Source organism: Belonocnema kinseyi, chromosome 9 (assembly GCF_010883055.1).
Source record: "Belonocnema kinseyi isolate 2016_QV_RU_SX_M_011 chromosome 9, B_treatae_v1, whole genome shotgun sequence".
NCBI lineage: Eukaryota > Metazoa > Arthropoda > Insecta > Hymenoptera > Cynipidae > Belonocnema > Belonocnema kinseyi.
Window position 1 is genome coordinate 61,373,623 of NC_046665.1, and position 20,645 is coordinate 61,394,267.

General features: G+C 25.1%; 1 protein-coding gene across 2 annotated transcripts in view; it reads right to left on the reverse strand.

Moving 5' to 3' along the window:
* Positions 1-20,645, reverse strand: part of LOC117180010 (DDB1- and CUL4-associated factor 5) — a 46,750-nt gene that overhangs the window by 16,490 nt on the left and 9,615 nt on the right. For both annotated transcript variants that reach the window (XM_033372285.1, XM_033372286.1), the window contains exons 4-7: positions 14,791-15,017; positions 12,031-12,245; positions 9,934-10,198; positions 5,064-5,783 (exon numbers count right to left, since the gene is read on the reverse strand). In XM_033372285.1, coding sequence (XP_033228176.1) covers positions 5,064-5,783; positions 9,934-10,198; positions 12,031-12,245; positions 14,791-15,017 — 1,427 coding nt within the window. The remainder of the gene's footprint in view (positions 1-5,063; positions 5,784-9,933; positions 10,199-12,030; positions 12,246-14,790; positions 15,018-20,645) is intronic.

Genomic DNA, 20,645 nt, shown 5'->3' on the forward strand with positions numbered 1-20,645 from the left:
AAAATTCGTATTTGTTTAAATAATTTTTTTTGTTTAAGCAATTTTGTTACGCAATAAATGTTTGAAATTGACCTTTTTCTTGAATTAATGTGGAAATTTGCCGTTAAGAGGAACATTTTTTGTTGAATCCATTATCTAATTGTTTAAAAATGTGTTAAAATTAGTTTTATAGTGTTATGGAAATGAGATAAAAAATATGTTTTTTCTTCTAAATATGGTTTAAGTGTGTTACTTACGGTTAAATATTTGAATGTTATTTAAATTCTTGAAATAATTAATTTTTTTAACTCATCTTTCTCAACAATGTGCAAAATTTGTTAAAAGAAATATTAATTATAAAATTAATTTGTATAAAGTTTAAAATATTGAAGGTTCAAGGACATTCTACAGCAAATTTAGAAAAAGTAAAGATTTTTTAAATCATATTTTCGTCAAAATGTACAACTAATCTTTGAAAAAGTGTTTAAAAACTTGTATAATGGTTTTAAAACAAAATGTTTCTCTTAAAAATGTAAAATTACTGCAACAATTACAGAAAAATGTCAATTTCAAACATATATTCAAAAAAATATATTTAAACAAATACGAATTTTATAGAGAATAAATCTGAATGATACAGATATTCAATAATAAGCGAAAATTTTAACCAAAATTAAAAAAAAATTGCCTACCTCTTTTAAGAAAAAGTTACAAGTAAATAATAATTTTTTAAACAATCGGTAAATGCTTGAAACAAATATCGGTTTGATGGCATAATTTATAGCAAAAAAAAGGAAAAAACACAGCTCATATGCGTTAATTTTGCGCCAAATTGTCAATTTCAGTTTTTGGAATATTTTTTGGAAACTTGAATATAATTTTTGACATTATAATCTTATGGGTGTTTCAGGGTATTTGTGAAACGTGTTAATATTAACTGATTTGGCTTCAACTTTGAAGGAATATTTTTCTGGGAAGTTCATAAAATGGGTAGGGTGACATGATACTGTTTGGAAAAAAATTCAACCTGTATGACTTTGAATATGGATTTTATGTAGTTTTTATGTAATGTCCAATGCAGGATAGCCATTTTAATAAAAGGAAAAAAATCCCGGTCGTTTCACGGTTCGCAAACATTTTTTACGGCCAATGAAATTTAAAAAATCTAACTCTAAAACCCAGAATTTTTCCATTTGAATTAATAAAAACTGAGCTGCAAAATAAAGCACTCAAAGTAGAACTCTTGAATTTTTTATTTTTAAAACTGAAGTTTCAAAGCTTTTTAATTCAAAATTTTATATTCAAATGCCCAATAATGTACACGTGTAAAATGGAAGATACTAATACTTTTCAACTGATATTTTTTAAAAATAAAATGCAATTAAACGGCCAAATTAAAAATTTAAACTTTTATAATTTATAGAGCTCAAAGATTCAGATTCAGAACGACTAATTTGTTTTTATAAACTGAAAACTCCTCAAATTAAAAGCTATTCTTACTTTAAATAATTTTAAAATCTTTAAAATGCTTCAAAATTTTATTTCAAAATCTTGAAACATTTACAAGTAGTTTGAAATATTTCAAAATTTAAAATTATTTTTAAAAACTTTTAAGAGCTTTTAAACATCTTTTAAAATTATTTGAATTTTTCGTCAAATTTTCCCACAAGCGTATTCAAAATCCTGCCAGACTGGAAAAATTTCCTTAAAATATTCCATATTTATTTTTAACAATTTTGTAAATCTTTCTAAATCTTTTAAAATGTTCTCGTCAAATTAATTTTTCAGAATAAGAAATCATTTTCAATTTTTGTAGAAAATGTTCTTTAATCTTCTGAAGTCTTTTAAATTTCTTAAAAAGAATCTAAATTTTTGGTACGAAATCTGCCAAAATCTATTTTTGCTTTCAAATTTGGCCGTGGAATATTTGCATCGAAATTTTTGTACGAGTCGACGGATTCTGTCGGTACACGTAGAAACTTCGTTTAAATTATTTGAAAGCATTTCAAATTTTTATTCAATTTTTTATTTAGAAACTTCTCAATATTTTTCTAACTTACTCGATTTTTTCAAAGAATAATAGGTGTGCAATTATTAATTATACGCCAAAATTCAACCATTTGACTCACCATTTTCTTTAAACAGAACAATTAAAATTGCAACGTTCAAAGTTTATTTTTTTTGTTTAGTTTTGAATATTTAAATTATAATTACTGATTTTAAATGAATATTCAGATATTCCTGAATATTAAGTAATTGTTCCTTTTCTTAATTGAAAAATTTCAAATTGAGTGGCTTAAAAATTGAATATTTTGTACTAAAATATCATTTGAAATTTAATAAAAGGCTTTGATTATAAATATATTATTTTGCAGTTATTTCAAAATTGAAAATAATAAAGTTTCATTAGGACTTTTTACATGTGTTTAACTAATAAGATTTTCCAATTGATACAGTTTAATTTTTAACGTTAAAATCTGGAAATTCTAAAATTGTGAACTGATTCAAAATCAAGTCAAATCAGTAAAATTTAATTTTAAAAATCATTAATTAATTTATAGTTACAGATGGTAAAATACAAATGTTTTTTTGTTATCAAAAATCTTCGATTTTAAACGCTTCTAAATTTGTATTGTTTAAATCTTTAAAACTGACTTTTAAAAATCTTTAAATTAACATGTACGCTTAAAAATTAAAAATCTAAAATTAAAAATTGTTATAGTGAAACATTTTCGAATTACGCATTCTAAACTGAATTATACCGTAATTGAAAAAGACCAAAATTTAACTAATTATTTAAAAAATGGACGAAATCAAAGAAAGTTGGACCTATTTTTTTCTGTACAAATTTGTAAAATTCCCAGCCAAAATATAAATTCACTGTCATTTCCCGGTCCAGCCACCACTATGCGAATAGCGCTATGAATTTTTCCGCATTTCTTAAATTTCAACAAAAATTTTTAAGTTAAACGAAATAAAAATGAATTTTTTTCATCACAATCTGCAGTTCAATTTTAGGGAATTTTTGAGCCAATAAAAAGTGTTTTAAAAAAGGTCGAACTTGCATATGCAGGTGGCCGTTTTAATCGCCGAAATAAATTCCCCGTCATTTCCCGGTTTGCAAACATTTTTCACGGTCAATGAAATTTAAAAAATGGAACAATTAAGCTAAAAAAATTTCCACTTGAGGTAATAAAAACTGAGCTGCAAAAGAAATCACTCAAGGTGGAACTGTTAAGTTTTGAACTTTTAAAATTGAAATTTAAGTTTTTAATTTAAAAATGTTGTATTTAAATGCTCAATAATTTACGCGTATAAAATTAAAGGTACTAACATTTTTCAATATAAAACAAATATAAATCCACTTTATCATGTTCAGTGCTTTAAATTAAAAAATCAATCAATGAACTTTAAAATTTTCAAAATTATATAATTTTAAGGAGTTTTAAGCTAGAAACATCAAATATTGAAAAATTTTAACTGAACACTTCTTAAATTAGAAATTCAATTATTTTCTTTTTAAATAGTTTAAACATCCTTGGAAAACTTCAAAATCTTGTTTCGAAATCTTGAGATATCTAGAAGTTGTTTTAAATTTGTTTTAAATTTAAAATTATTTTGGAAATTTTTTCAGAACTTCTAAATATCTGTCAAAATTAATTGAATTTTTTCTTCGATTTTCAGAAAATCCTGCAAATTTTAGAAAATTTCTTTACAATTTGGATGTATAAATAACAATTGAACATTTATTATTTGCAGGCGAAATTTGAGTAATTTTAAGAGATATGTAGGAGTTTTTAAAAGATTCAAACTTAATGTAAAATTTGAAATGACAGCCTAATATAAAACAAAATGTTGATTTTCGCAGATTTTAAACCAAAAATTAGATTCTTTTGAAGAATTGTGAAAGGCTTAAAAAAAATAAAAAACATTTTCTTAAGATTTATAGGAAAATTAAAAATAATTTTTCATTTTGACAAATTATTTTAAGAGAATGTTTAGAAAGTTTTTCAAAAATTAAAAAAGAAATTAAAAAAAGATTCTCGAAGATTTCAAGAAAACTTTCTAAAATTTGCATGATAATTTTAAATCTTTTTAAAACTCCTAAATATCTCTTAAAATTAGTCAAATTTTTTCTGCAAATGTTCATTTGTAAATTATACATCAAAAGTTTAAAATTTCACCTACAAATTAAACATTTTTCAAATACAACAATTAAAATTATAACGTTCAAAGTTTAAAGGCTCTTCGAAATTTTAACGATTCCAGTTTTTCGATGTCAAACAATTCAGTTAAAGATTTTTTACTTTTAAATATTTGATTTCAATTTACTTGTCTTAAATAAAAATTCAAATATTGCTAAATATTCAATAATTAATCTTTTTTTTAATTAAAAATTTCAAACTGAATGGGTTAAAAATTGAATATTTTATACTGAAACAATATTTTAAATTTAATAAAATCCTTTAATCAAGAATATATTATTATTAAGTTATTTTTAAGTTGAAAATGGCTTATAAACTTTCAGTCACGCGTTCACATTTATTTCATGACTAAGCCTTTCAAATTGAAACCATTTAAGTTTTGAAGTTAAAATATGAAAATTCTTAAATTTTGAACTCATTTTAAATCGTTTTGTCTAATCGTTTTTGCTCACTTTTTAATACTTAAAGTACAGATAAATTAAAAAAAAATGATTTCTTAAATAAAAATGCTTTTTATTTAAAATTTTCAACATCAAAGGCTTTTATTTTTTATTTGTTCAAGTCTTTAAGAAAGCATTTAAAAATTCTTTAAATAAAAAATGTAACTTTAAAAATAAAAATTTTTAATGTAAAAAAATTTTGAATTACGCATTTTAAGCTAAATAATAGCATGATTGAAAAATATAACAATTCAACTAATTATTTACAAACTGTTGAAATCGAACGTGGACAGATTTTTCTTCTACAAATTTGTAAAATTCCCGGTAAAAAAAAAATTACTGTCATTTCCCGGTTTCCTGGTCCAGCGGCCACCCTGGTATGGTTATACCGTGACACCCTGAAAATATCCTCTTAAATTTAATGAAAAAACTCACTCACCATTTACCATATCCTTCCACCACTCCTCATCTGTCTCATTCTCGACCTTCTGCTTTTTCCTGCTGTTCTTTCCACCCATTATTTTCAACATGACATTATTTTTACACTTCCTGTGTTTCCTTCTGTGCGTTTTCGACGAGCTGTCCGAATCAGTTTTGGGGGTTTTTCTCTTCACCGAACTCTCGATATCGTTGTCATCAGAACTGCTGCTACTAGAATTTCTCGGGTTGCACTCAACAGGCGTCGAAGTATATCTCGATCTTCGCGAAATCACACCCGAACTTGTACTTGGCTGGGTTGCATCCACCTCTTCTTCAGTCTGAAATTCAACAGCCGCCGATCGTCTGGTCCTGCTGCTTCTACTCGAGCTTTTGTTCAATTTTCTCTTGGCACCTTTCAGCTTTGATTTTGATTTCGATTTGCTTTTTGTTCTCGAGCTCTCAGCCACTGTTTCCGAAACACAACTGGATTCGCCAGCATGACCATTTGTGGCGCTGACAGTGGTGGAAGTGGCGGGAGTGTTGGGGGTGTTTGTCTCCGAGGTTTCCATTCCGGCCAGTCTCATCAGCTTCGTCCTGCGATTTGCTATGAGACGAGTTATTCGATTCGGTGATTCCGAAGGCCTTTCTGGCGCCATTCCCGTCGAAGAATTTCGAGAATTCACTGTCGGCCCGAGTATAGTGAGCATTAATTGACGATCCGAGGACAGATCCAACGAATCTGTTGAATAATTAAAACAAATTTACATTACAGGATGTCTACTCAAATCCTGCAAGAAAATTCTCTGACAATTCTAGGTTTTTCTCAGGTATCTCAAGTTTTTTTCAGGCATAATTTTCCACAGTATGTAGCCAATTAAATTTTTTGCATTTTTTAAAAATAATTCGATATATGTATATAGTTTCGCGAGTCAGATGTGTTTTTTTTTAGCTTTTCGGGATTCAATTAATATGTTTCATGCAGAAAGTGCTGATAACTTATATTACAAGATATTACTAAATATATAAGCACCATCGACTAATTAAATAATTAAGTAATGTTGAAAACATAAAAATATATTTCTTGAATTTGTCTCGAAAGTACCAAATAGTGGAATTTCAAATAAAAAATATCAATTTTCAACCAAATAGTTGAATTTTAAACTAAAAAAGATCAGTTTTCAACCACAAATGGAATAGTTGAATTTTAATTAACATAATTTTTCACACAATAAAAAACAATTTTGTACTAAAAAGACAAAATTCTAACCAAATATTCCAATTTAAAACTCAAAAAACATAAATTTTAAACCACAAATGGAAATATTTAAATTTTCACATGAAAAAATTAATTGCCGACCAAAAAAAACAAAATAGTTATATTTCCAACCTAAGTGATGAATTTTCAACTATAATAAAAAATTTTGAATTTTTAACTGAAATAGTTGAAATTTAAACCAAAAAGATGAATTTACAAATAAATTTATGAATATTTACTTGGAATACTTGAATTTTCAACGAACACGATTAATTTTCAAACAAGAGAATTAGGTTTGTGTAAAAAAAAACGATTTTTTAACAAAATACATGAATTTTCCGCAAAATATTTGAATTTTGAACTAAAAGAGACACATTTTCAACCAAATAGTTGAATTTTGAATTTAAAAAATCAATTTACGACCAAAAATGTAATAGTTTGATTTTCAGTTAAAAAAAAAACCAAAATAATAAATTCTTAACTAAAATGATAAATCAACAACTTGATTTGTTGAATTTTAGACCAAACAGATGAATTTTTAACTAAAAAAATATGAATTTTCAACCAAATAGTTGCATTTTTCTCTAAAAAATATCAATCTTCAACCAAAAATGGAATAGTTATAATTAAAAAAAAATAGTTACATTTTCAAACAGTGATGAATTTTCAATTAAGATGATTAATCTTCAACTGAAATAGTTGAATTTTAAACCAAAAATATTAACTTTTAACCAACAAAATTAATTTCTACCAAAAAAGAACATTTTTCAACTAAAAAAGATCATTTTTGACACAAAAACTGAATAGTTAAATTTCAGTACAACTGTTACCAATTAATTCTTAGTAAACAATTAACTTTAGCCAAGGGAAAGAAGAATTTTCAACAAAACAGTTCACTTTTCACTCAAATAGATGAATTTTTAATTAAAATGATGAACCTTCGATAAAAATTAGTTTTTAACAAAAGGGTTTAACTTTTAACTAAGTAATGCAATTCTTATTCGAAAAAATATGAATTCTGAACAAAAAATGTAATAGTTGATATTTCAATCAAAAATATTTTCATTTTCAATCAAAAACAGTTTAATTCAACCAAAAAAAGGTTTTTTCAATATGAATGTAATTTTTAAATTTGCAAGATTTTTGTGTCAAGTGAGAGAAAATATTTCTAATAAAATAAATGCAGTTTTAACGACATACTTGAATTTTCAACTAAAAATGATCCACTTTTAACTAAAAATAGAATAGTTAAATGTCCAGTTAAAAAAATTAATTTCCAACCAAAAAATGAATTTTCAACAAAATAGTAAAATACAGTAATATACAGCTACTTTTACAAATGAAGAATCATTGTTATTAAATTTTATATTGCAATTTTTAAACAAATTAATCAAGCCCTTAAAAAAATTCCCTGACTTAAAAAAAAGTCCCCCACATTTCCATGTTTTTCCAGTTGTACAAAAAGCCCTAACCTTTATACGATTATTATAATGTCAATAGTAACAAATATTTGTTTAAATACTAGCAAAAGAGTGTTACGCAATTTATGGCTTATTAAATCGAGGTGTTAACTATTTTTTAATCTGGTATACATACGTCTCCCATAAAATCGCAACAAATCGTTTTAAATCTTTTAAAACACTTCGAAAGCTTTGAAGTATATGTTAAATTTTCTTTAAGAAGCCCTGGAACCTGTTGATATCCAGTAAAAATTCCTGGAAAAAATGTCATCGATCTCTCTAAATCCCTTAAAATCCGTGAAAATCCCATGAAATCTTCCATTATTATTTTTTTTATTTACTCCCAAAAGTTTGCTAGAAATCTATTTAGTATCATGGATATCATCGATACCATTTAAAAATCCTTTGAAATTTACTTAAATCTTATGAAATCTTTTCAAGAAACATAAAAATTTGGAAATCTCGCTAAATTTCATGGAATTTTTTCAAATCTTCTACATCTTATTAAATCCCTAGTAATCCCACAAAAAATGAGCGAAATCCCGTAATACATCTTAAAATCTGTAATATGTTTCAAAATTTCTTAAGAAATTATGAAATCTTTGAAATCCCTCTTTTGTTCTCATAATTCTACTTGAATTGGATCTAAATTAATAGAACAACCCCCAAAAAATGAACTATTTTTCGTTGAAAGTTCATTCTTTTCGGTTTGAAAGCCTGATATTACATTTTTGACTAAGAATTCACCTTTTTTGGTTAAATATTTTATTATTTGGTTCAAAATTCAATTATTGTATTTCAAATTCAATAATTTTGTTAAAAAATCACACTTTTTGGCTGAAAATTGAACTATTTTGTTGAAAATTAATCTTTTTGTTTATAAATTCATCTCTTTCTGTTGATATTTTACCTTTTGTTTGAAAGTCGTCTTTTTTGGTAGAAAATCATTTTTGTTTTGTTAAAAATGAATCTTTTTTAGTTAAGGATTCAACTTATTGGCTGAAAATTAACTTTCTTGATTCAAAATTCATATTCTCGGGTTCAAAACTTAACTCTCTGAGGAAAATTCGTTTTTTTTTTTTAATTGAGAATTCTATAATTTGATAGAAAATTTAACTATTTGGATGGAAAATTATGTACTTTATTGAAAATTTGTCTTTCTGGTAGAAAATTAATTTTCTTCGATGACAATTCACCTTTTTAGTTGAAAATTTATGTATTTTCTTGAGAATACATAGTTTTTTTTGTAGAAAATTAATCTTCTGTGTTTAAAATTGATCTTTTTGGTGGAAAATTTAACTGTTTGGTTGAAAAGTCAATTGTTTTGTAGGAAGCTTATCTTTTTGGTTAAAAATGCCACTGTTAGGTTGAAAATTAATTTATTTTAGTTGAGGATTCAAGTATTTTTGTTGGAAATTCATCCTTTTTTGTTTGAAAATTTATCACTTTCTGTAGATATTTTACAATTTGGTTGAAAATGTATGCATTTTGTTAAAAATTCGTCTTTTTGGTAGAAAATCAGTTTTTTTTTTTAATGCAACTGTTTGGTGAAAAATTAATCTTCTGCGTTGAAAAGTTATTAAATATTATAAGTACATATAAATAAATATTATAATATATTCATAAAAAATATTGAATATTAAGAAATTTGGTGGCAAATTTAACTTTTCGATTGAAAATTCAACTGTTTTGTAGAAAGCTAATTATTTTTGTTAAAAATGCCACTGTTAGATTGGAAATTCATCCTTTCAGGTTAGATTAAACTTTTTTTTATTTAGAATCTAAATCTTGTTCAGGCATATTATTTTTGCCAACTAGCGAAGAAGTTAAAAAATAATTTTCAATTAAAAGTAAAGAAATAGTGGCATTGGCAAAATAGTAATAAAATACATGTAATTTTTTTAATTAAATCTGAAAACCGAGAATTTTTTCATTTTAACAAATTATTGGGGTGACAGATTTTTTTTACTGCTGCCCGAAATCAAATACACGTAATTACTTAAATAAAATACGAGAACCGAGCTTTTAGAAGAAAATTATAATTTTTTAAATTTTATTGCTATGGAACTTTGTCTTGTGTTGGATTAGCGAGTAATATAAGAAAATAGTATCATATTACTGCCATTTTTTCAAAATAGTATCAATAAATAGTAAATACTCGATGAACAACTTACCATCTGAATCCGTCCCATTGTGGGAGTTTCTCGCATTTAAATTGTCGGTATCACTAGGAGTTTGTGGCGCCGTAACGTCTCCAGAGCTCCATCCTTCGATTTCACGTTGTACTAGAGAATCAAAGAAAGCCATCATACGAGGATCTTCCCGCGTCGATTGATGACTATAATCGTGAGTCATGAAATGTCCACGTCGCAGAACCAAATCAATGTACTCATTATGAGCAAAAACTCGACGTTGTTTTTCCTGCTTTCCTGATTCTCTCTGCGAAAATAATTTAATAATGATAATAATAATAATAATAATAATAATCAGCAAATAATAATTAGAAATTTTATATTATTATTATAATAGAGACAATAATCATTTTAAAAAACTCAATAACAAAGACAGGTTGGCCGCAAAATTTTATTTTCAGAATTCCCTGATTTTTCCCTAAACAATTTTTCATTTTCCCTGAACATTAATATTCAAAGACCAGCAAATTATTCGTGTACCACTTTTAGCATGGAATCTTTTTCAAAAGGAATAAAAAAATGTCAAATTAAAATTAAATAATTTAAAATTCATTCATTTCAACCAAAAATAAATGGCTTGTATCACGAAATATGAATTTTCAATCCAAAAGCACGAATTTTCAACAAGATAAATGAATTTTTCCAGAAAAAAATTCCTTTTTAACAAAATAGTGTGACTTTCAACAAAATATTTGATTTTTTAAGAGACTGTTAAATTTTTAACCTACAAAGAAGAATTTTCAAACAAAAAGATTAAATTTCAACTCAAAGCAGTTGCATTTACAATTAATCACTTTAATTTTTTAGAAAGAATAACAAAAAGGTGAATTTTTAACAAAAAATATAATAGTCTATATTTCAACAATAAACGAATTCTTAAACAAGAAGATTAATTTTGTACCCAAAAAATCATATTTTCAAACAAAATAATTGAATTTTCAAAAAAGTAGTTAAACTTTCAAGCCAAAAGAAGAATTTTTTGTAAAACAGTTGAATTTTCAACAAAAAATTAATTTTAAACCAAACATTTGCATTTTTAACTAAAAAAAAAAATTCATCCAAAAAGATTTAATTTTCTACTAAAATAGATGAATTTTCAACCAAATTTTTTTTTGTTAACAAAGTTCAAATGGAGAGATACATTTTCATTTACATAAATTTTTCACCAGAAAAAAAAGTTTTTAACAAAGTACTTAAACTTTCAACAGAAGATTTGAGTTTGTAACTAAAAAGATGGAGCTTAAACTGCAAGAAATCCATTTTCAGTTAAAAACTAATTTTCAACCAAGAATACGAATTTGGAGCAAGTAATGGTTTTTCGCTCATGAAAGAACAAAATTGTATCTAAATAGTTGAACTTTCAACCTGAAAATATGAATTTTTAAACAAGCAATGGCATTTTTAACTAATAAAGAGAAAATTTCAACCAAGAAGATTAGTTTTCTACCAAAACAGACGAATTTTCAACCGGAAAAGATCCATTTTCAAAACAAATAAATAAAACGAATTTTCAATATAATAGTTCAATTTTGTACCAAGTTCATGAACCTTCAATCAAAAAAATTTTTTATTAACAAAGTGTTTAAACTTGTACCCTTATAGTTGAATTTTAAATTTAAAAAAGAAAAAAAACGGAATTGATACATTTTCAGTTACAAAAATTAATTTTCAACACAAAAAATAAAATTTTTTAACAATGTATGAAAACTTTCAACTAACGAGGTGAATGTTTAATTAAAACTATGGATATTCAACTTTAATAGTTAAATTTTCGGTCAGAAAAATTAATTTTCAAACAGAGATCATTTTCAACAACATAACATTTTAATTTTAAATAAATAAAAAAAAACATTTGAGCTTAACCAAAATAGTCGAATTTGAAAAAAAAAATACAATTTTTAATTAAAATATCATATTATATAGAAACTATCTGACTTCTACCAGATTTTTTCCAACATCTGACTTTTACCCAACCTTCCATGAGAAATGAAATTCCCCGACTTTTCCCTAATTTCCAGGTTTTTTCTGACCTACGGCCACCTTGCAAGGTTGATAAAAAGAATGAATAATTTCGATTACCTTCAATCCTCCTAAGGAACCGTAGCCTAGGGGAAATGGACTCCAGATTTTGATAATCTTCTCCACTCCCGAGGAAGCTAAAATACAACTGCTTTGGTTGTAGCGCACTTGATTCACGATCGATCTGTGACCACACAATTTCATATGTGCAGAGTCGACCCACTGGGTATCGTCGGTGGGAATTTTCCACATGTAAAGATTGAAGTCGTCAGAACCTGTAAAAGAAGGGGGCAATTTTCTGATATTCTGCAAGAACACAAACAGGGTGTCCACTCAAATCCTGGGAAAAAAATTCCTTGATAATTCCAGGTTTTTTCCAGATAACAGTTTTCACGGTGCGGAATCATTCAAATATTTCGCAATTTTTTTAAAACAATCAATTCTAAAAATATATACAATAATTTTTTTTTAGTTTCTGAGGATTGAATTCACCAATGCACCATCCATTAATTAAATAATTGAATAATACTGAAAACCTAACGATTAATTTCTTGCACTTGTTTCTGAAGTACTAAATAGTTAAACTTAAAATAAAACAGATCAATTTTTATAAAAATAGTTGAATTTTGAACTAAAAAAGATCAGTGCTTAATAAAAAAATGGAAGTCAAATTTTCAGATAAAATAATTAATTTGCCACAAAATAAACAAACAAAAATTTATCCAAAGTGATGAAATTTTTATTAAAATTATGAATCTTCAACTGCAATAGATCACTTTTAAACTAAAAAGATAAATTTTTGACAAAATAGATAAACTTCCAACCAAAGAGATGAATTAAATTATAAATATTTAATTTAAATACTTGAATTTTTGACCAAAAAGATTAATTTTTAAAAAACATTAATTTGCAAAGAAAATTAATTTTTTACCAAAAAAGACGATTTTTCTACAAAATACATGAATTTTCAACGAAATAGTTCAATTTTGTACTAAAAAGGCAATTTATCAAGCAAATAGTTTAATTTTCAACTACAAAATATAAATTTTCAACCAAAAGTGAAATAGTTCAATTTTCAGTTAAAAAAAAATAATTTTTAACCTAGCTGATGAAGTTTTAACTACAACTATGAATCTTCAACTGCAATAGATAAATTTTAAACCAAAAGGTAAGTTTTTATCAAAAGAGTTTAACTTCCAACCAAAAAAGATAAATTTTCAAACAAAAAGATAAGTTTGCAAAGAAAATTATTTTATACCAAAAACGACGATTTTTGTAACAAAATGAATGAATTTTCAACGAAATAGTTGAATTTTCAATTAAAAAAGAAAAAATATCCGCCAAAGAGTTGGATTTTGAATTTAAAAATATATATTTGCGAACAAAAATGTAACAGTTGAATTTTCAGTTGAAAAATATTAATTTTCAACCTCACTGGTGTATTTTTAACTAAAATTATGAATCTTCAACTGCAATAGATCAACTTTATACCAAAAAGATACATTTTTAACAAAAGAGTATAATACAAGTTTTCAACCAAAAATGAAATAGTTAAATTTTTAGTTGAAAAAAATTAATTTTCAACAAAACGGACAAATTTTTAACCAAAATTATGAATCTTAAACTGAAATCGTTGAATTTCAAACAAAAAAGATGAATTTTTAACAAAAAATATGAATCCTCAACTGGAATAGTTAAAGTTTAAATAAAAAAGATTCATTTTCAACCACGAAAATATTGAGTAATTCAATTTTCGGTTAAAAAAAAGTAATTTTCAAGTAGAGATAAATTTGTAACTAACCTGATGGAATATTCAACTGGAATAAGTACAATTTCAGTTTCAAAATAATAATTTTCACAAAAAACAAAACAATTTTCAACCAAAAAGATATATTTTCAATTTAAATGATGAATCTTGAACCCACAAAATTTAATTTTTAACAAAAGGGTTTACGTTTTAACCAAATAAAAAGATTTTGATTTTGAGAGAGAAAATATTGCAAATAAACTAGTAATTTTCCAGAAAAATGCATGCATTTTCAATGAGATACTTACATTTTTAACTAAAGACGATAAATTTTTTGCCAAAAATATATATTATTATATTATATTATATATATGGGTCAACCGAAAAGCTTTGCAAAATAGTATAACATACCTCCTGTTTTTTTCATAACAAAATAGTGCATTTTTATAAACAATTTTATTTATTTTGTCCTTGGAACATTTTTTTCCGTTTTTTACCTTAAAATTTTTGTTCAAGATTCTCAAATAAGCAGGAAAAATTTGAGAATGGAGGAATGAAAATTCCAAATGTTACGAATTTTTTCACGCGATGTCATCTAAGTGTCATTTCTCCATTCTCAAATTTTTCCTGAATATTTGAGAATCTTGAACAAAAATTTGAAGGTAAAAAACGGGGGGAAATATTTCAAGTTCAAATGAATAAAATTGTTTATAAAAATGCACTATATTGTTATGAAAAAAACAGGAGGTATGTTATAATATTTTACTAAGCTTGTGAGTGAATGCGTATTTTTAGTACAATAATTTTTTTTTTCAAAACTTCTTTTACAGTGAGCGATTGAAAACAAATGATTTTTCCCGATTACCAAATTTTGAAAAATCATATCTCGAGATTTTCGAGCATCACATTGAAATAAAAAATACGTGTAGATTATTTTCGAAGACAAAATTCGAAAAAAAAATGTTTTGTAGAAAAAAATGAATAATTAAGCAAGTAAAGTAGAAACCCGGAAAAAGAATAATCAAACACTGGGAACGAGATTTTGGGAAAGTAGGTTCTGAGATTGTTCTTGCCTGATAAAACATATTCGTCATTGTCTCCTGCAAAGCAGCAAGACTTCATGGTACAACTGTTATAATATCCACGGTGATCGAATTGACAAAGGTGTTTTGGCGAGTCCACTGAGTATAAAACTGGTGGCAATCTTCTTCTCAAAGCTAGCAATCTGTTTCCAGCTGAATTAAATCTTACGTACATACAACTTTGCGATGGTCCATCGGTTCCATATCGTAAGACAGGCCTGCAAATTAATCAAGATTAGGGACATCAACTTTTTCCAAATAGAATAAACTAGGTTTCTCGCTTTGCATCCTTTTTTCGCTTAATGGCGAAATAAATTAATGGTACTCAATAAGAAAATCCAACGATTTTTCGTTAAAATTTAATTATTTTTAGTTGAAAGATCTACAGGTTGATCGTTTTAATCAATGAAATAAATTCCCGGTCATTTCCGGGTTCGCAAACATTTTTCACGGTTAGTGAAATTGAAAAATTTTAAAGCTAAACGTTTTTCCATTCGAAGTAATAAAAAATAAGCTACACATTAAAGCACTCAAAATGGAACTCTTGAATTTTGAACTTTTCAAATTGAAGTTTAAATGTTTTTTAATTCAAAAAATTTGAATTCAAATGCTTAATAATTTACACGTATAAAATGGAAGGTACTAACACTTTTTAATTGAACGATATTAAATGAAATCCAGATAAACAATGCTCAAAATATAACAATTATAAAAAATAAAGAAAATCAATCAATGCACTTTAAAATTTTTATATTATATTATTTAAGGAATTTCAAGCTAGAAACATTAAAAGCAGCAAACAAAAGAATTAACTGAATACTTCTTAAATTAGAAGCAAAATTATTATCCTTTTTAATAGTTTAAACATTCCTGAAAAGCTTCAAAATTTTATTGCGAAATCTCGACAAATCTAGGAGTTGTTTTTAACTTTTTCAAATTTAAAATTATTTTTAATATGTTTTTAGAACTTTTAAATATCTTTTAAAATGTTTAATTCGCAATGAAATTTCAGTGCAAATGGCCACAGCCTAAATTAAAACAAAATGCTCTTTTTTTACAATTCTTAGGATAATTGAAAATGATATATTTTTTTAAATTAATTTAGGTGAATATTTAAAAGATTTTGTAAGATATTTATCAAATTTTTCCAACAATTTTTAGAAAACCTTGCAAATTTAAAAAAATATCCTTAAAATCTTCAAGATTCTTTTTCAAAAATGTTACAAATCTTTTAAAACTTTTTAAAATATTCTCTTAAAATAACTTTTCAAAATGAAAAATAATTTTTAATTTTTATGGGAATCTTAAAATAATGTTTTTATTCCTTTGAAGCCTTTTACTATTCTTAAAAAGCTTCTCTATTATTTGTTTGAAATATGCAAAAATCTACATTTTGTTTTAAATTAGACTTTTCAAAAGTTCTAAATATCTCTTGAAATTACTTCAGTTTTCTCTAAAAATAATAAGTGTTCAATTGTTATTTATAAATAAAAATTCCTTAACCCCTTCGTTGGCAGAGAGAATTCGACAAAAAATTCCCAAAATGGCAGGAAAATTTGTTACCCTGAAAATTTGTATCCTGGGGTTTTTGGGGTCGCTGTATCCGAATATGAAGTCAAAATTCAGAAATACAAAATAGCGGATCCAATATGGCGGACGAAAATACAAAAAACGGCTAAATTTAGATAATTCTTGGCACTTACGGGTTTTTGGGGTCGCTGAACCCGAAAGTGAAGTCAAAATTCTGATTCAGCGATGACAAAAACCCGTAAATGCCGAGTTTGATCCAAATCGAACCGTTTTTTGTATTTTCGTCCACCATATTGGATCCGCCATTTTGAAATTTTGACTTCAGATTCGGATTCAGCGACCCCAAAAATAAAACACCCGAATAAGACTTGAATGCAAAATCGAAGTAAGTTAAATAGGAAAAAAGGAGATGAACGCATTTTGCGTGAATGCCACACAGGGTACGGAAAATTTTGACACATTTTGCATCAATGCCAACGAAGGGGTTAATTTCACTTACAAATCAAACTTTTTTTTAATACAACAATTAAAATTATAATGTCCAAATTTTGAAAGCTTTTCGAAATTTCAACGATTCCAGGCTTCTATGTCAAATAATCCAGTTTCAAATTTTTTACTTTTAAACATTTTATTTCAATTTACGAACATATTATTATTATTATTATTTTATTATTATTATGAAGTTACTTTTAATTTTAAATTACTTTATAAGGTTTAAATCAGACGTTTACATTTTTTGAATGACTAAGGCTTTCAAATTGAAACCGTTTAGTTTTTAACGTTAAAATCTGAATATTCCTAAATTTTTTAACGCATCCATTTAAACAAACAAATTATTCATACTTAAAGTTGACAACATAAAAATGTTTTTATCAAAAATTTTTAACTTCAAACGCTCTTAATGTATGCTTAAAAATAAAAATGGAGAATTATATAAGTAATTGAATTGCTTTCGAATTACGCACTGTAAACTGAATGATAGCATAATTAACAAAAATTAAAAGTTCTGAAATTATTTTAAAAAAACTGCTCAAATCGAACGTGGACAGATTTTTCATCTAAGAATTTGTAGAATTTCCGGTTTCCCGGTCCAGCGACCACCCTGGTCTACTATTATACTTTTTGTCGGAAATTCATCTCTTTTGGTTAAAAATTCTACTGTCCCATTAAAAATTGAATTATTTTCTTGAAAATTGGAATATTCGATTAAAAAGGCATCTTTTTTGTTAGAAAATTCAACAGTTTAATTAAAAATTATAATATTTGATTTAAAAGTCATTAATTTTTGACAAAAAATCTACATTTTTGTTGTACATTCGTATTTTTGAATAGAAAATACGGAATTCTGGGTTAAAAATGCATCTTTCTTAGTTTATATGTTGTTAAAAATGCAACTGTATTCTAAAAAAATTAAATTTTTGGTGTGAAAAATGAACTATTTGGTTAAAAATTCAACTATTTTGTTAAAAATATGTCTCTTGTTTAAAAGTGTTACTGTTTGTAAATGCAATGGTTTAGCTGACAATAAATTACTTATTTTATATAATAATAACTTTTCGGTTAAAAATTCATCGCTTAGTTGAAAATCAACTTTTTGATTGAAAATTCATCTTTTATTAAAAATGCAACTACTTGGTCGAATGAAAATATCACTATCTTCAAAAATAATTTTTTGGTAGAAGATTCATCTCTTTTGTTTGAAATTCAACTATTTTGTTGAAACATCGGTTTTTAGTTGTAACTGAATTTTTTTACCTGAAAATTTAACTATTTCATTTTTTGTGGAATATTGATTCTTTTAGTTACAAATTCAACTGTTTGGTTGAAAAGTAATGTATTTTTTTTTAAACTAAACTTTTTGTATTGAATTTAAAAACTTTTTTTTTATTAAAATCTTTTTTGGTTGAAACATCAACCATTTTTGGTGAAAATTAATCTGGCTTGGCTAATGTTTCAATTATATATTTTTTAATTCGTATTTTTTTATTGAATTCAACTTTTTTTTATTTCTAATACAATTATTTTTTGTTTAAAATATCAACTATTACATTTTTCGTTGAAAATTCAACTACTTGGTTGAATGCTAAACCACTTTTTTTAAAACAAAAATTGTTTAGTTGAAGACTCATCTCTTTGGTTGAAAGTTTAACCAGTTTGTTGAAATATAGTTTCCTTTGGTTGAAAATTGATTTTTTAATAGAAATTTAACATTTCCATTTTTGGTTGAATATTGATCTTTTTTAGTTGAAAATTTAACTATTTAGCTCAAAATTAATGTATTTTATTAAACATTCATTTGTAATTGTTGAAAAATCAACTATTTTGGTGAAATTTCTTATTTTTTGGTTGAAAGGTAATCTCTTTAACTGAAAATATAATTACCTATTTTATTATAGTTCGAAAAGTGATTTTTTTTAGTTGTAAATTCAACTGCTGAATTGAAAATTTATGTATTTTTGGTAGAAAATTAATCTTGTTGGTTAAAAATGTATTTTTGTTGTTTTTTTATGATTCAACTATAAGTGGTGGAAGGTCTTTTTTGTTGAAAATCCCTTTTTTTTTGTTTATTGATACATTTTTTGCTTGAAAAATTAACTATTTGATTGAAAATTCGACTTTTTATTTGAATAAATATTAATCGTTGAAACAGCAAAATTAACTACTCCACTTTTTTGGTAATTAATGTTGTGTTTTTTAGTTGGAAATTCAACTAATTGATTAAAAAGTCCTGTATTTTGATAAAAATTTTTATTTCGTGTAGAAAATTTCGCCGATTTGGTTGAAAATTAAACCATGCCTAGTTGATAGTTGAACCCTTTTATAAAAAAAAATTTTGTTAAAAATTCAAATACACTTAGTTGAAAGTTAAACTTTATTAAAAATGAATTTGTTTTTGTTAAAGATTAATTATTTATATTACAGGGTGGCCGTTTTAACCGAAGAAAAAAATTCCCGGTAATTTCACGGATTTTTCCACGTTGGCAAATATTTTTCACGGTCAATGAAATTTAAAAAATCGAACTATTCTAAACATTTTTCCATTTAAAGTGATAAACAATAAATAGGAAATTAAATTTACACGTATGAAATGGAAGGTACTAACACTTTTCAATTGAAATTTTTTTAATGAAATGTAGATAAACTGCAAAATTTAGAACTTTTATAAATTATAGGCTTCAAAGATTCGCATTAAATTCCAAAAATATAAATTCACGTTAATATTTTCCATGCTCTACATTAAAGAATCAAGCAATGAAATTTTAAAATTTTCAAAATAATTTTTTTGTAAGTAATTTGAAGCTAGACAAATTTAAAAATACATTTTTTTAACTTAACAATTTTTAAAATCAGAAGTTAAATTATTTTCTTTTTAAATAGTTTAAGCATCCATCAAAAACTTAAAAATTTTACTACAAAATATTGAGAAATCTAGAAGTGGTTTTATATTTTTTCAAATTTAAAATCATTGCTAAAATGTTTTCGAAACGTTTAAATATATTTGTAAATGAATTAAATTTTTCCTACAACTTTTATAAAATCCTGCATATTAAAAAAAAAATCCTTAAAATTTGAATTGATAAATAACAATAGAAACTCTTATTATTTGTAGAAAAAATTAGAGTAATTTTAAGAGATATTTAGAAGTTTTAAAAATATCAAAATTAAATTTAGAACTTGAAATGATTTCAAATCATTTACACGAAGTTTGTGATTTCAACCAAAAAATTTAGAAACTCTTTAAGAATTGTGAAAGGCTTAAATAGAATAAAAGCATTGCCTTAAGATTTCTGGGAAAATTGAAAATGATTTTTTATTTTGAAAAATTATTGTAACAGAAAATTTTAAAAAATTTGAAGATATTTCCGAAATGATCAAAACAGAATCTGGAAAATGTTAAGGATTGTTTTTAATTTGCAGGATTTTGCAAAAATTGTCGGAAAAATTCGGTTAATTTTAAAATGTATTTAGATGTTCTAAACAAAAATGTTAAGACATTTCTTTTCAATTACTTGAAGACATTTCAAGTTTTTAATTAATCCTGAATCTATTCAAAACTGCGAAATATCTCTTGAAATTACTCAAATTTTGTTTACAAATAATAAGTTTCAATTGATATTTATACGTGAAAATTTAACAATTTCAATTACAAATTAAACATCTTTCAAAGAGAACAATTCAATTTGTAACGTTAAATGTTGAAAAGCCCTTCGAAATTCTACAGATTCAAAACTATCTATGTAAAACGATTCAGTTTCAAAGTATTTACTTTAATATAATAATATTTACTTTATTATTATACTTTATTATATTTACTT